The sequence below is a fragment of the Hyperoodon ampullatus genome, assembly GCF_949752795.1.
Source record: "Hyperoodon ampullatus genome assembly, chromosome: 15".
NCBI lineage: Eukaryota > Metazoa > Chordata > Mammalia > Artiodactyla > Ziphiidae > Hyperoodon > Hyperoodon ampullatus.
Window position 1 is genome coordinate 57504605 of NC_136928.1, and position 17942 is coordinate 57522546.

The following is a 17942-nucleotide window of genomic DNA, read 5'->3' on the forward strand; positions in this document are numbered from 1 at the left end:
TCAATGGGATTGAATCCATTGAACCCAGGGGGACGTGGGTTCAATCCCTGGTGGGGGAACTAAGATTTCACAAGCTACGCAGGACAGCCAAAAAAAAAAAACCATAGCAGTGCCACATTTTACTTGCTTGGAGACATTAGGTGTTTTATGTGGGTACATTTTGCAAATAAATGAAACAGGTTTTATTAAAAATAGATTTTACTTTGTTTCTCACCCTTTTATTATTCTATTTTAATTATTCAGGACCATCATTGTGACTTTTAAAGGCTTTTTTAAAGTAATGTCCTTAGGGGCCTTGATATGTTTCATCATTAGTCTCTTCCTTCTTTCTGTTCCCTACCCTCATCCCAGTCTGTTTTGGAGTAACCTAGTAGGAATTGCCAGGGCACACCCAGCAACCAAGCTTGTTAAATCACAATGCTTAATTACATTCATCAGTGGTTCTCAAATTTCAGTGTGCAACAGAATCACCTGGAGGGCTGATTAAACTGTAGATTGCTGGACCCACCTTTAGAGCTTCTACTTCAGTAACTCTGAGATGAGGTCCAAGAATTTGCATTTCTCATTTCTAACAATGCCCGGTGATGCTGATGGTGCTGGTGCAATGACCACTTTGAGAACCACTGATATGCATATGAAAGGTGTTAATGAGAGCAGTTGTTTTTTTTTCCTTCAAAATATATGTTTCATGAAATCCTTTTCTTTACCCTAAATACTAATCACCTTAAAGCTTACAGAGAGGTGTCTCTCAGTTCTTATGTGCTAGATTTCAGTAATGAACTCCATATATATGTCCTTTATGATTTATACGTTTTCATCATATTCTCTCTTGGCCTTTTTTTTCCTCCATACCTACTATTTCCATAGCCTGTGTTTCACGACACCGTGATCCTTTTTTCTCTTCTGCTCCCAAAGCCATGCATGTCCATATGCCTAGATAAGACCGTTTTTTGGAAGTACACAGGAGAGTCTTAATTATTTAAAACCCCAGAACCAAAATAAAGGAATAGACATTGTTTGAAAATGTCCTTTTCCCTGTGTGGTTTGGGATTACATAGTCCTAACCATAAGGAGAGTGGAGCTAATCATGTCATGTTGGAACTTAGATAATGAAATTACACTGCTAATTTATTTTTCTTCCATATAAATATGTATGTGTAGCATCTTGTTTTACTTGCCTTATAAAATGAATTTCTACTAAAAATAAGTTTCTGGGCTTCCCTGGTGGCGTAGTGGTTGAGAGTCCGCCTGCCGATGCAGGGGACACCGGTTCGTGCCTCGGTCTGGGAGGGTCCCACATGCCGTGGAGCGGCTGGGCCCGTGAGCCATGGCCGCTGGGCCTGTGCGTCCGGAGCCTGTGCTCCTCAACGGGAGAGGCCACAACAGTGAGAGGCCCGCATATCGCAAAAGAAAAAAAAAAAGTTTCTTTTTTAAGAACTGGCCTAATGATATGATAGCTACATGGTTAATATGTACATATTTACACTGCTATTATCTATTATCCTTTGTAAACTTTGTGTTTTTTTTTTTTAAATCAGCTATTCCCCCGAAGGTGTACATGGTTGTATGTAATGAACAATTGCTTACTATCAATATCTGGTAAGCCTTTCAGTTTTTAAATACCTTACAGTTGTTCCTATTTATGTTATCAGCTTTTATGACATATATATTTTTCTCTGCAGGTAAAGCTTCTCAGCTTTATTCCCATAACTTACCAGGGCTTTTTGATTATGCGAGACAAATGCAAAAGTTACCCGTTTCTATTCCAGCACACAAACTCCCCGACAGAATACTGCCAAGGTAACTGTACATTTAATTATGTTTTCATCCTTAGAGATAATATGTTAATTCATTCTAAAAAATAGATATACTACAGAAATTGAAAAAGCATGCGTTTGTAGAAATCACGTGTAATGAAAAACTGTAAGAAGTAATGTATTTTTACAAGTGTTTATCACATTCTTCTAAAATTTTCTGCTTTATACTTTCTACTTATATCAAACATTTTCTTTCTGAGTTTTTAATTGTTTTTCTACAAGGTTAAAACTAATTTTTTTCCTGTAATTTGCTGGTAATTTTATGTCACATATAGTGTTTTTGACTTATTTGTGTCCGTCTGAATAAAATGAATTTTCTCCAAGTAGTTTCTAAACTTAGAAAATTTAGGTGAGTTATTAAATGAAGATTTTTGTTAGAAGATAATTACTACTTAGAAATCGAGATTTTTGCTTTTCTACTTTCAGGGATTTTTAGTTATGTTCTTTCTTCTTTTTGGTTATTATTATATTGGGCCTCATTTGTTGAGTAAAAATCTTTTGAGTTTGGTATAAATTGTATTTTACAAAAACTTTATAATGTAACCATTCTTTCTCTACAGTATTAATTGTAAAGCAACTAATGTAGAACCTTAACTTTTAAGTACCTTGAAAATCTGTTGTTGTTAATTGCTGAGTTTACAGTATAGCTAACATTTGCCCCTTTGTGCACAAAAACTTTTAAAAAATTAACTTTTGGATGAAAATCATTTTAAAATACACTGCAAGCTTTTCTGTCTTTAAAATAGATTACACTGAGTTTAATTGGATCTTTTCATGATGACTTAGTTATGATTATGAACTTGATTTATTACATTTGTATTATAATATCTGTAGTTGGACTTAGGGATATTGCTCCTATAACTAGTCAGGAAGTTTCTTTCTTCCTGTACAGTTTATGTGCCCCTCTTTTTCTCCCAGCTGCCACTTTGTGCTGTTATTTTTCTGCCTACTTAAAAGTATGACTCCATTCAGCTTTCTAACTTGATAATCCTAAATTCTTGTCGGCATGGAAACTGACCTCCAAGCTTTAAAAGTAAAGAGCCCCCAAAGAATGTAAGGCACATAAATTTTAATGCATTAACTTTTTGATATCGTTTTGTCAGAATAGAGACCTATTCTTTTATCAGTTTGTGGCTCATCTTTTTACTTTCTCAGTGGTGTCTTTTGGTAAACCAAAGTTAATAATGCATTAAACAAATTCATTCAACAAATTGAATGCCACTCATAGTTTGAGGTGCTAAGGATACGGCAGTGAAAGAAATATCAGTTTAAGTTTATCAGTATTTTCCTGTATGATTTATTTTTGCATTTTTAAAAGAAATCCCAGGACTTCCGTGGTGGTCCAGTGGTTAAGACTTTGCCTTCCAAAGCAAGGGGGTGCGGGTTCCATTCCCGGTCGGGGAGCACATGCCTTGCGGCCAAAAAAACAAAACATAAAACGGAAGCAATATTGTAACAAATTCAATAAAAAGACTTAAAAAAAAAAAGAAATCCCAAGGTCAATTCTAAAATGTAAATATTTTATAGTTTTGTTTTTCATATTTAAACCCTTAATCCATTTGGAATTGACTGGGGGGAGTTGAGAAAGGTATCCAATTTATTCTTATTTTTAATAGATGATCTGTTATGTCAGGACCAGTTTTTAAACAACAACTCATCTTTTCTCCACTGAACTGTAACAGTACTATTTTCATATACTAACTTTGCCTACATGTATTATATATTCATTTCCATTTCCATTTAGGAAATTTGCTGTATCAGCAAAAATCCCTGAAACCAAGTGGTGTCAGAAGTGTTGTGTTGGTAAGTAAACTGTCCAAAATCATGTAACTCTCCTGCTTTGCAGAGTGGGTAAGAAGATGCTGAGAGGCACATTTTTAAATCTAGTGGAAAACAGTACTACTCCAGGACGTTCTGCCAGTAATAGTTTATTTTTCCTCTTAAATAAAATAAATGTATTGGCCATTCTATGTTCATATAGTACCTTGCACATGTAGTTGTTTTGCAGATAATTTATTGACTAGATAAATGGAGAATGACTTTATTACAGTACTTGATCACACCCTGTTCTCTAAGGAGCCTGTTACTGATCATTCACCATTTTGCTTTGTAATGGCTTATGAGACTACATTTATTCACCCGGCATACTTATTATTTATTCTCATACCTTTAATAGATGAAACGTTATGCTTGTGATGTGAAGGTTATAGTCTCCCTGATCACACAGCACTAGCCGAAAGTCCTCCCCAACCCCCGTAACAGCTAGCTGGTTGATTTGCCTCTAGGAAAAACCAAAAGCAGTTTCCTTTCCTCCCTTAAAAAACTCTGAGGCAATTCAGTTTTATTGTTTGTAAACCTGTATCTTGAGACTTGATTAATGTCTTCATGTAGTGTGGCCCAAAGCATTACTGCCTCTGAACATGACTACCAAAAAGCACACTGAATCACCTGCCCCTACGTGTGCTGCAGCTATCAATTTGGGAAGTTCTCCCCAAACCTACTTTGACCCTGTCTTCAGGATCTTGCTAATCTTTCTGCTACCACAAGACCTCAAGTTCTTCTTCCCGCCCCCAGCCCCCATAATGACCAGCATTTTCACTTGGGAATACACATAAAAATCCTGCAAGTGATAAAGGAGTTTCCTGCTACTACCTGAAACAGCATTTCTTTTTCACTCTGCAGTCTAATTAAGAAATTGAACTGGCAGTCAACTTTTGTTTGTTTGTTTTCGAAGTATGCAAGTGTTACTGTAAGGACTTTTATGTATTATAAGAAAACTTACATATACTTTTTTGCCTTGACAGTGAGAAATCCTTACACAGGCCACAAATACCTATGTGGGGCACTTCAGACTAGCATTGTTCTATTAGAATGGGTTGAACCAATGCAGAAATTTATGTTAATTAAGGTAAGCATGCCTAAGTCATTTTTAGTATAAAAGCTTGTCAGTTTTCCTGTTCTTTCAGAAACTTTTTTTTCCAGTTAATTCTCAAGATTTAATGTAATAATTTAGGATTATATGGCAGAGTGGTGAAAATCTGCCCAATTATAAAAAACACAGTTGGCCTGATAGAAGTTTTGAAAGAGACTAGATAAATAGTTCAGGGATATGGCAATGGGAGCTGGAAATACTGGATCACATACACAGTCTGATGTCAAGAACAGGAGGTACTAAGAGAGCAGTGAAATATTGTTTGAATATGTTTTCTGGTTGACCTGCTCCATCACAGCAGAGGGACAACCTGCAGCTTGGCATTTGGCCTTAAAAAGTCAAGGGATAACCATAATGAAGGGGAAATTATTTGTTTTGGATATATGCCTATGTATTAATTTGCCCAATCCTTCCCATGGATGGTGTTTTGTGCCTTAGTTTCTCTAGAATCTTTAAAGAAAAAAGAATTTTTTTTGGCCACTCTGTGCTGCATGTGGGATTTTAGTTCCGTGACCAGGGATCTAACCCATGCTCCCTGCAATGGAAGCGCAGAGTCTTACCACTGGACCACTAGGGAGGTCCCTTTAATTAATATTTTTTAAAACATTTAATATTATTTAGCTATAACTTAAATTTAGAGGAAAAACTAACTTAAAATGTATGAAGTGCTGGCTCAGTCACCCCAAGGAAATACCAAATGAATTTTTTAAGCTATTTTCTTCACTATTTTATATAGAGTAAGTAGTCTTATTTCATGAGCATTTGATATCTCCATAGCAGTTGGGATCGGAATATAATTGGAGTGCATTCTTCCTCAGTTATATAATATAGAGTTAGGATGTTTAAAGTATTGGCTTCTGTTATTTAAAATTTTATGAGTGGGGAATCTAGTTTTAATTTTCACATCCTTATTTATTAACCTCAAAATTAACTAGGGCTAAAGAAATGAAAAAAAAGAGTTTCAAGAATTTACAACCCATTGAGGTCATATTTCCACAAATAAATTCACTGAAACAAAAATTCTTTAAACCAAAAACTGAAAGGGAAAATAGCCTTATAAATTATCCAGAGCAGAGCTTCTGAACCCAGCCCATTTCTGGCCACATGGTTTTGTTCTCAGTTCCTCTTTGTTCTTGCCTGTTTGACAAAAAGCATGACGTGTCCTAGATGGAGTGGTAAAGTGTATGTAGTTATTTTTCTACAGCCCTTTCCTTCCCTGTCTTCCTCCTTAGTCTCTTTTAGTATGTCCTTCCTATTCCTTTCATTCCTAACCTCTATCAGAATGAAAACAGTTTCATTACATCAGTTGTTCATGGATACTAATAGTCTGATTAAACCTTAGCATGAATGAATTTTACGTGTTACCTGATACGTTAAACTATTTATCCTAATATGTAGTGAAAGACCCTTTTCTCTGTTAAAGGAATTTTATGTATTCAGAGCATGCAAGAGAGAAAATATACTTTGAAGACATGGGAAGCTTAAAAATTATCCATCCATGTTTTCTCTTTTCTGGGTAGATGGTACCAGGGAGCCTGCCCCTGACTGATGAGGCCTGTTGCCAGTATTCTAGGATGTTAGACTTACAGTACAGTTCTACTTGCAGGCCTCCTTCACGACTTCTTGCTCTTCCCACTTTCCTTAAACTCCCTGAGCTACACGCCCCTATTCATGTCCCTTCATCTTAACCCAGTTCTTTCTCTGTGTCTCTTCTTCGAGATTTCTATATGTATATTTTGTTTCTACGTTTGGCATTATCTCAATTAGTATTTTTGATGTTTTCTATACTACAACTCTTACCAGGTATGTTCAAAAACATTCTTATGCTTTCCATATACTTCCTCCTCATGAGATTTCTGAGTAAGTTTTTGCTTCTCTAGACTACATTTTCAGTATAAATAAAAGTTATAAATTGAAGCAGACATTCATGTACTCATTACAAATCAGGCAGTGTTGTTTAACTAGAGAGATAAAGAGTAAGATATAGTCACTGCCCTCAAGGACCATCACCAATAGCAACTGGATTTTAAACTGTTATATGGGAATCCTCTTCTGTTAATGACTTATACATATTGTTTAGTTATTGTTGGAAGCTAAGTAGAAGTATTCACAAGGTGTTGGTTTTCATATTTACTGAGGAAAAAATACGGAAGCATTTGTTTTCTTCCTGTCTTACTGCTCTCTCCACATTTCAAAGAGAATTATTTTAAATGTTTTACCTTATTAAAAATAGGACAGATTTTATCCATAGCATATCCCCAGGTGGGAATGCTCCCAGAGAGGGTGTTTGGAGAGCGTTCGTGAAGGAGTGTCTAGACCTCTGGGATGGGGGCACTCGGGCAGTCACGGGGAAGGAAGAATGTGGGAACGACAGGTGTGCACAGAGCTTCACGTTCCAGCCATGAGGACCACACTGCATCTTCTGACACTTTAAGACTAGTAGTTACGGGAGCCCCATTTCACCCGTTTATTTTCTCTATCTTTATTTTCTTTAGAATTTACAGTGAGTTACCAGAGTAAAAAATAAATCAGTTTCAGTAGTTTTTAGAGATACTAACGATAGCCACTTGGGAAGTATAATGGAAACACGGCCCATTTATAAGAGCAACAAAAATATAAACTATATTAAGAGTAGACTTAATAAAATGTGTTAAGACCAATATATTTTTTAAAACCTTTTTATCGTGAAGAACGTTGCTAGCGCCTCAGACCTCCCCATGGCACCCCCTACAAAACAGCTGCCTTGTTTTCCATTTTTACCATGTAAGCATGCACTTCTAAATATTAGCATTAATTTTACCTGATATTTCAACTGTATACAAGTGGAATCATAAAGTATATATTCATTTGGGTCTCACTTCTGTGCAGCATGATATTTGTGTAGCTGTTGGATATAGCCATAGTTTGTTCATTTTCACTGTGGTCTAATTTCCCATTGTGTGAATGTGTCATCATTTTATCCATGCTACCATTGATAGGCATTTGGGTTACTTCCAGTTTTTGTTATTCTGAGCAATGCAGCTTGTGAATATTTTTGCATGTCTCCTGTGCGTGCATGTAGTCACGTTCTCTAGAGTGTATAACTAAGAGTGTTATTGCTGGGTTCTAAGAGATGTGTATCTCGGCATTAATAGGTATTGTAATTAACCATTGTGGTCACACCAGTTTATCCTCCCACCATCAGTGTTAGGAGCATTTGTTTGCTCTTCTCTGAGTAACCCTTATCATTGTCGTTCTTCTGGTGGGTGTGTATGGTTATCTTGGTTTTATTCCCTGATTACTAATGAAGTTAATGTTTTCCTCTATTTTTCCAAACTTTCAGAGTGTGGATTTAGTCTCTTTGTAGCAAAATAAAAATAATTTTAAACTTAGGTAAAATTAAAATGGGTTGCATTTTAACTAAGTTAATTTATTAAATAGAACCACTTGAAATACAGGGCTAAATTTCTCTTATTTGTAGTTGTTTTTTTTTTTTCTGTCCACACTTCTAAGGGGAATGTCTCTTGCTCATTGGCATTTCAGTTTTCTCATCCATGTTTGCTCAGCTGGATAAGAAGGCAGAGGAGTAGTACTGAAGCAGCCTGGGATTAGGAGAGAGGAGACTCTGCCACACAGGGTGGGGGCAGGGGGGACCCTGGGCCAGCCACCCAGTTGCTGGGTCTTAGTTTCCAACTCTGAAAAAAGCGGGTTGGACAGGTGATTTGTAAGTCTGTTTCACCCCAATATGTGAAAAATGTGTGGTTTCTAACTTAAAAAATTTTTGCAGTGCTTAACCTGAATTCTTTATAAAGATACTTTCTAATTTAGATTTTCTGCATACCCTGAGTTTCTGTGCGAAGAACCAATCTTTATAGTAGAGAGTACTATTTTATATATTCTCATAAAACTAAAAATTCTTATTAGTGTTCTCATGAAATTTTTTTTGCTTTTGTTTTCCTTTGTTTAATATATTTTGGTTTTTTCTAGCACATAGATTTTCCTATACCGTGTCCACTTAGAATGTTTGAAATGCTGGTCGTTCCTGAACAGGAGTACCCTTTAGTTTGTGTTGGTGTCAGTAAAGGGAGAGACTTCAACCAGGTGGTTCGATTTGAAACAGTCAATCCAAATTCTACCTCTTCATGGTTTACAGAATCAGGTTTGTGATTTTTAATGAATTATTAAGTAATAAATTTACTATATCTTTCATTAGGCAAAGGTTATTTTTAAAAATCTTGCAAAGGCCCTTTGTTCAGAGTCTTTGGCAACTAAGGGAAATGTTAAAGCACCAATTTGCCAGTAAATATTGATTAGTCAGGAGTTTGTTGGAAGCCTGAAAGAGTGTTAACAAAAGGAAAAGAATTGAGACTGAGTTTTTTTGGCATTGAAAAAAAAGGATCACAGACATTCACAAAAGTCTAAAGACAATTTCATGGCTTGCTGAATCCCAGGGGACTTGAAACAGCTTTCCTGTGAGGACACATTACTGAAGGAAAACATGGCCAGCCCTTGACACATTGTTGTGGCTTCTCTTTGGGGCCCCTAAGTTCTCTGTTAAGTTCTCCCTTTAGAGGCCCATCTTCCCTTTGAGACACAGGGTGAACTCCTGCTTTCTAATCTCTTCCTCCCTATTTAACAAGAAGGGATTGTTGGTTGATTAATATTTTATTTAGTGAATTTCAGTTGTCTTAGTTCTCCCAAGCATTTTAATTTTAAATCCTTTTCTACTAATTGTTGAATGAAGGGCCTCATTTCCTGACAAAAGAATTTTGTCCCTTCCTTCCCAGGAACTTTTGATTACTTCTCTTACCATAATGAAATCCCTTTATTAGAAGTTAAACATGACAAATATAATTCATCTCTGGTTTTGAGATGATGAGACAGAGTAAGAGACAGAAAGTATGTTTAGGGTTTTGTATCAGCTGAAATTATAAGCTAGTGGTTTCCTAAACTCTGCTGCACATTAGAATCCACCTGAGAAGCTTTTAACACTCTTGATACCTCAAGTCACACACACCCTGGATTAAATAAGAATATCTGGGGCCAGCAGCTGGGTGTCAGCAGATCTCCAAATGACTCCAGTGTTCGGGAACTAATAGTTACAAGCAATTTGTAAATCTCATTTTCCTGGCTTTCTATCTAGTAATGCTAGACTGGCTTCTTGACTAATTTTCACCAAGTGTGTAAGAGTCACAAAGATCTCGTTGGCCTGATGTACAGGAGGCCTATTCCATATCCTTCCAACCCTGGTTAGTTACAGAAGTACCAGGTCTAAAATACGTGTGAAGGTCTGAAATACAGCCATCCATGGATTTATTAAGATTCTAAATACTGTAGGAAGTAGAAAACAGGCAGGTTAGACTTTGGATCAGACCCACTCTCCAGAAACAAAGGCCTGTAGTTTAGCAGTTTCAGTTTTGATGTTCATACAAAGCTTGGGATATCCTACTTTTTGCTTCTTGGAAAACTATGTCATTTAAACATTTTCAGTTTGTGAAAACTTTCTTAAATCATTATTATAAAAATAGGGCCTCTATGCATTTTTATGGTGCTTCATACTTCTCAAAATACTTCAGGTTTTTTCTTAACTCATTTGGACCTGAAGTTATTTGTTTGACTGTCTGATTCATTCATTCAACAAATATGTATTGCATGTGCTAGGCACCACATATAATGACGTACACAGCACATCCCCTGGCCTTCTAAGCTTAAAAGCAGAAATTAATCATTGCCATAATACAGAAGATTAGACTCCTAATTTCACATATGAATAAAATAGTGGCATCACCAATAGTAATGACAATAGCTAACCCTCCATTAAGCACTCACTTAGTTTAGCTCTTGCATCAAATTTTGAATCCAAGCCACCTGGCTTAACCACTACATATGTATAGTTAAAAATATATATCCATTTCAAATTTAGTGATGTTCAGAATTCTTTTTTTAATGTCTCTGCTTTAAATATTACTGTTTTCTCTAAGTTTTATTGAGTTTTTTGTGTTGTAGATACCCCACAGACAAGTGTTACTCATGTAACCCAACTGGAGAGAGATACCATTCTTGTATGCTTGGACTGTAAGTTTTTATTTATGAATATCTTATCTTAATGAGTTTTTTTAATCTTAGTTTCTGAGTGACTTTTTTTCTTTCTAGGTTGTATAAAAATAGTAAATCTCCAAGGAAGATTAAAATCTAGCAGAAAACTATCATCAGAACTCACCTTTGATTTCCAGATTGAGTCAATAGGTAAGCCAGAGTTTTGTGTTTCTTGTTTGATTGCATTATGAACTGCTTAAAATAATTAGTCTAATACTTATTTGAAATTATAAAAATATATTACTAAGGGCTCATTCTTTTAAATTGTAGGATGTAATGAATATGAGGTGAATATCAGTCTTTGCTTTTACACATTCTCTAAAATAGTTTAACAACTGTGACATAATCTGTAAATAATGTTATTTTCCCTACAGATTTGACATTTTCAAAATAAATAATTAAATATCATTATTCATAACCTAGTTATGAATTTCCATTTTCTCCAGACTCCTGCACAGTTCCCCTATAAGTACTTTAAAATTTAGTACTCAGTATAGTCTTTTGTATTTTTGCTGTTGTAGCTCCTGATCAGAGATCCATAAGTATATGGAATTTCCTTCTTGCCATTTTTACATTTTGCTTGATGAGTTTTTTCTGAAAACGGATTTCTTACACAATCAGTATTCTAAAATGATTACATTCAGGAAAAATAAGGTGAAATGATCATACACAGTTTTTCTGGTGTCCTTTATCAGTAAAGATATTTGCATGTATATGCATTGGCGGATGGTAGGGCCAAGGGCAGATAGTTCATTTGTCTTATTCTTGGTCCTATTTTTATTCTTTCTCCCAGTTAGAATGCCTCTCTCCCAGCAAGCAAACACTGATGATAATAAGTCAGTTTTGAGGGACATCTGCTCAAGATGTTAAAATGGAATCCATATTTAAAAACACATAGCTAGCTCAATAAAGAAGACAAAGAACAGAAACTCAAAGTAGTATGCATTCCTGAGTGGTAAAGAAGACTAGCAGTGTCCCACAGGAGATGGGGAACCAGAGCCAGGCTTGTGGTTTGAGGTGCTTACTAATCAAGACTCTCCCCACATAAGGCCTCGTGGTTTTATAGGGGATTTTTATCCACTGTTGAAAGAAGGAATAGTTCCTGTGCTATACAGACTGCTTCAGATTGTAGACAAAGAAGGAATGCAGAATAAATCAATGTTTAACACTATTGATACTAAAATCAGTTAAATTATACAGAAGACAAAATTACCCAATCTCATGAAAATAGATTTTGGAAAATCCGTATAAAATACTAGCAAATAGAATTCCATATCATCAAATAGTAGACTTTACCTCAGAAAAGCAAAGATGGTTCAACATCAGAAAATTTATTTATGTAATATAGCACATTAAAGATTAAAAGCGAAAAGTTATGTAACTCTTCAGTAGATGCACAAAAAGCATTCAGTAAAATCTGTCATTCATGATTTTTTTTTAAAAAACAACTTTTTAGAAATTAGGAGTAGAAGGAAATGTCCTTCCTCTAGCAAAGCCTATTAAAAGTATTGTGTTTAATGGTTAAACTAATTCCCATTAAGTTGGAGAATGAGATAAGGATGTTTGCTGTCATCACATATCATCACATTTCAACATAGTCTCATTGGACTATGAAAAGGGAACTATGAGGATTAGAAAGAAATAAGTAAAATGTCCTTTTTTTGCTGATGGTATGAATATCTACTAGAATATACAGCTCTAAACTGTTAGAACCAGTAAGCAAATTCAGAGTTGCTAGATATGAGTAACACAGATGGATAGCTTTCTGATATGCCAGTAAGACATGTAATCAAACATATTTAAGACCATCATCTAGGAAATTCCAAATTATTGTTTAAAAGCATAAAAGAAGATTTAAACAAATAAACTACAGCGCGTCCATGGATAGAAACACTGAATATGGGAAAGATGTTAGTTCTTCACAGATTAATCCACACATTCAGTGCATTTGCAATAAAAATCCCAGTAAGGTATTTTCTGCCACTTGATAAGCTGATCTTAAAATTCATATGGAAGGGCTTCCCTGGTGGTGCAGTGGTTGAGAGTCTGCCTGCTGATGCAGGGGACACGGGTTCGTGCCCCGGTCCGGGAAGATCTCACATGCCGCGGAGCGGCTAGGCCCGTGAGCCATGGCCGCTGAGTCTGTGCGTCCGGAGCCTGTGCTCCGCAACGGGAGAGGCCACAACAGTGAGAGGCCCACGTACCGCAAAAAAAAAAAAAAAAAAATTCATATGGAAAAGCTAAAGGCCAAGAACAGTAAAATAAATTTTGACGAATACTTACCCTACTTGATATTGAAGCTTACTATAAATCTATAGTGATTAAGACAGTGTGGGATCAACACAGGGATAAATAGAAGAGTGGAACAGAAGAGAAGGCTCAGAAATAGACCTACGTGTAATTGGAAATTTACATCATATGTCAGTGGGGAAGTGATGTCCTGTTCAACAAATGATGCTAGTACAATTGGTTATCTGCAGGAAACAAAATCAGACTTTTTCCTCGCTGAATACACACAAAAATATATATTAAATATGTAAATACAAAAAGCAAAACTAGAATTTTTAGAAGGCATATATGCCTGTATCCCAGTAATTCTATTTCTAGGTGTCTACCCCAGAGAAAATTTTGTACATGTGTTTAAGAAGAGGTACAAGAATGTTTATTGCAGCATTTTTGTAACAAAAAAATTAGAAACATCATTTGGTTCATCATACTAAATGTATAAAAGTTGGAAACATCCAATATAAAGTTTACACTGATAATGTGAACTTACTGTGTTGTAATAGTAAAAACATGCATGAGAACAACAGATACCAAGTACGTAACAGTGGTTATCTCAGGGAGGAAGGAAAGGTTAGAATACAACTAGAGTAGGAGTTTATAGGGATGCTGGCTGTATTCATTTTTATTTAAAACAAAAAGCAAATATGGCAAAATGTTAGGATTTGAGAGTTAAATGGTGGATACGTGTGTTTTTAGGCTATTCTCATATTTTTCTATATGTTTGAAATATTTTATCAAAACAAAAATTTCTATAGCAAAAAATATTTTCAGTGAATTTTCTTTTTCTTATCAAAAAGATGAGTAAAGTCTGTATAGTATTTATGCTATATAGTAGTATATAGTGTATACTGTGTAGTTCTAGGCAGTATGGTAAAGATGCCATTATAAATATGGAATGACTAACACTAGTTATTAATTGAAATATTGTTATGCAAGGTAGAAAGAGGGATGAAATAATGCTGATCAGTTGAACTCTTGTACTATTAACAGTAACTGAGCTGTTCTTGCCTGCTAGTTTGCCTGCAGGACAGTGTGCTAGCTTTCTGGAAACATGGAATGCAAGGTAGAAGTTTTAGATCTAATGAGGTAAGTAATCTTTTAAAAAATTATGTCCATTAAATAGTCATGAAGCATGATCAAATTCTACATCACACAGTATTCTTTAACTTTGGAAAATTCCTGATTGATGCAAGGAATACTTGATTTGCTCATTTTATTGATATTTTCTATATTCAATCTAGTGATAAAATTAATGGCGCATACTTTATAGCAACCTCTCTCTGTCCATTCAGTCAAACAGTTTCAGTGCCTATTTTATGTGCTTCCAGATAATCAGAACAAGAACTTCCTAAATACTGCTAAAAGTGAGCCAACTCTGATTTTCTTTCAACTTTCCCAGGCCGTCACCTAGAACAAGAGTGCTGATGCAGGCTCTCTCTGTCTTGAAGCACCTTTTCTACTTTGTATTTCAGAAATAATGACCAATGCAGACGATAAGTAAAGGGTTCCACATTTCTCTTGAAGCCACCTTGCCTATTTCTGGTATTCTTACCTCCTTAGTCCTTCCTACCTTAATTTAACTCCAGGAATAATTGAACTCCCAGTCATATGAGATATTTAATTCAGTTCATCATTTATGCCAGAAAGTGCTGGGGTTATAAGCATGAACAAGACTGGTACTTGCCTCCTAGAATATTACAGGCAAGTAAAATCATCCTAAGTTCTTTCAATAACCCCAAGCCAGTCTCAGTAGTAACTTTTACTTGAGCATTGGAGGGAAAGGAAAACATTAGGTGCCTCAAGCAAGAAAATAGCTCATTTGTGTTTTAAACTGTCGTTTGTTAAGATCAGAGCATTCCTTCTAACCAGTAAACAGTATAGCAGAATGATCATGAGCGTGGGTTCCTGAGGAGACACCCGGGTTCAGTCTCAACTCTGCTGTTCAGTAACTGTGTGACCTTGACATATCACTTAACTTCTCTCTGCCTGTATTTTTTCATCTGTGAATTGAGGATAACAGCATAGTACTTATTTCATAGCGTTGCTAAGATTAAACAAAAGGAAGTATGTGATGTGCTTGGCACAATGCCTGGCCTATAGTAAGTATTCAAGAAAGGTGGATGCCAGTATGTTTCTTTTTTTTAAGATTTTTTTTTTTGTTTTAATGTGGACCACTTTTAAAGTCTTCATTGAATTTTTTACAGTATTGCTTCCCTTTTATGTTTCGGTTTTTTGGCCACAAGGCATGTGAGATCTTAGCTCCCCAACCAGGGATCGAACCTGTACACCCTGCATTGGAAGGTGAAGTCTTTAACCACTGGACTGCCAGCGAAGTCCCCTGCCAGTATGTTTCTAAGAGTAATTCCCGCAAGAGGGCTCACCTCTCAGGAAGATTTTTTTTAAATCACCTGAGGGAATGGAGCCTGGAGATAAGAACAGTCAACAGCTAATAAACACCAGGCAGAGAAAGAAAGGCATCATAGGATACAAGAGAATGGTTTAAAAAAGATAGTTTGCCCGAACAATCACCTGAGGGGCTTTTTCACACTACATAAGCAGCCCTTACTAAATACAGCCTCTCCAAAAATGCTATGTCCTTCAAGTAGGCAAATCCCAAAATATTGAATACTTTGAAGATCATGATGATGAACCGTTACTACTGAAGTGAGCATGTTGTATCCTTCAGGTGTGCTAAGTTACAAAAGAAGTCAAGAATCACTGACTGCTGTTTCCAGAATAATTTCAGTTTCAAAATCAAATTGTTTTTTCAGCCTACCAAATTTTGGGGAGAAGCTACTGCCATTATAATTGGGAATGTTTTGCTTTCAGTAAGCAATAAACAGTGGGTTTCTCTTTCTCCTGTAGACTTAGTCTTAACTCCCCAACTGGTAATTGGTCACACTGAGGACTTCTTTAAGGACATATGCCATTAGAAAATATTATTTCAGGAGACTTAGAAAGAAATGGGAAAGAGAATTGTTATCTACTGAGCATTTCCTTAGCTAGGCATTATACCCATTAATACTTACAAAAATACTGCAAGATACCACTGCACAGTAAACATTGTCTATCCCATTTTGCAGAAGGTAAAACCGTTTCCAACAAATTACATACCTTGTGCAATTGTCACAGCTAGTAAGTGGGAGAACTGGGATTTAAACTGGAGTCATGAGTTTGTCCCATCATACCACACTGCAGCCTTTTAAGTGAAAGGACCATACCTAAGTGGCTTACTGCTGCAAGAGTCTTGCTATTAGCATTAAGGTGACTGACAGGAGGTTTCTGATAAATAAAACGAACTAGGTGCTTTGCTTTTAACTTTTTCCATTGAGGTCTGTAGGCCAGCAAATGGTTTACTACTCTCATGTTTTATGATTAATTCAAAATTAGCCAAATTTTTCCTGGACTAACAAATGGATGCACTTATGCGCTGATTTAACAAGTTAACAGTCATACAGGGATCTATTTCCATCTTAGGAATTATGCTTCTTTTCTATAGAGTTATAAATTAAATGCCCATATAAAATTTTGTGCCTTTCATTTCAGAAATTAAATTGATATTTTAATTGAACAGGTCACACAAGAAATTTCAGATAGCACGAGAATTTTCAGACTGCTTGGATCTGACAGGTATGAAAAGGAGTTGTATTAAATACATAGTTCTAAACATGTTTTATAAATCCAACATGAAACTGGTTTCTTTTTTGAGAGAATTGAAATTTCTACAGTAATATATTCAACATTATATTTTTCATAATATAAGAATTCACAGGTCAGAAAGTTATGAAACCTTTGAGAATGTGCCTGATCTTCCAGTTACCAAGAATATATAGATCTGTCAGTACTGCTTTTGCATTAAACGTAATATCTAAAGTATGATTTACAGGACAAGAAAGAGGAGATACCATATGCTAGCAAACAGAAAAGTTTTCAGTTTTAGTACCAATAGGATTTGGAGTTCTATTCTTATTTACTTTCTGATTCTTGAACTACAGATTGTTTTTAGAATTCATGATAAGAATTAGGTTCCCCCAACTTATTCCTAGTACAGGTTTTACCCCTCTGACTCTTAGGACAGCACTGGCTTAGAGGTGGGAGGTGGTGGGCAACAAAGGTGTACTTCCCAGAGCTGGAACTGACTCTTCAATTATACTGATTTGCACATGGTTTCGGCCCACATATCAGATAAGGAGCATTTATTAGAGGCATACAATGAAGAAGCAGTGGAAGAATTTTCTGCTAACATTAGTTTTCAAGAATAACTTTGTTGTATGTTTTTTGTTTGTTTGTTATTTTAGGGTCGTGGTTTTGGAAAGTAGGCCAACCGATAACCCCACAGCAAATAGCAATTTATACATCCTCGCGGGTCATGAAAACAGTTACTGAGAAATGCTGTGCTTTGACAGTTAACTCTAGAGAGAAAGAACACTACCACTGCAACATTAACGGATGCTTGAAGCTGTACAAAAGCTGCAGTTACCTGGCTTCAGTTACTTGTAATTTATTGTGGCATGAGACAAGATGGGGAAATTTTTTGTTTTAAGTGGTATGGATATATTTAGCATATTGAACCACACAAGTGCTTAATTCACTGTTATGTAATCTTTGTACATATAGGCAGTATTTTTCTGTGAAACTTCATATTGCTGAAGACATACACTAAGAATTTATGTAGATAATGTATTTTATGAGATGTACAAGTTAAGTGTCTTATCTGTACAGATGTAAATGTTGATGAAAATGCAATTGGGATTAATATTTTAAGAATCCTTTAGTATATTCTTGGGTGCGGCTATATTACAAAATGGGATGCTGGCAATGAAACCGTACAT

The 17942-nt window shown here is 35.7% G+C and overlaps 1 protein-coding gene across 3 annotated transcripts in view; it reads left to right on the forward strand.

Annotated features, from left to right (window-relative positions):
- The window catches only part of MAP4K3 (mitogen-activated protein kinase kinase kinase kinase 3), a gene marked incomplete at its 3' end in the record, with an annotated part of 191680 nt that extends 174184 nt beyond the window's left edge, over positions 1–17496 (forward strand). For all 3 annotated transcript variants that reach the window (XM_079721504.1, XM_079721506.1, XM_079721505.1), the window contains 10 exons: positions 1539–1599; positions 1683–1800; positions 3562–3620; positions 4622–4725; positions 8716–8887; positions 10735–10803; positions 10882–10974; positions 14126–14196; positions 16685–16740; positions 17409–17496. In XM_079721504.1, the coding sequence (XP_079577630.1) occupies positions 1539–1599; positions 1683–1800; positions 3562–3620; positions 4622–4725; positions 8716–8887; positions 10735–10803; positions 10882–10974; positions 14126–14196; positions 16685–16740; positions 17409–17496 (891 nt within the window). The remainder of the gene's footprint in view (positions 1–1538; positions 1600–1682; positions 1801–3561; positions 3621–4621; positions 4726–8715; positions 8888–10734; positions 10804–10881; positions 10975–14125; positions 14197–16684; positions 16741–17408) is intronic.
- Positions 17497–17942: the final 446 nt, after the last annotated feature.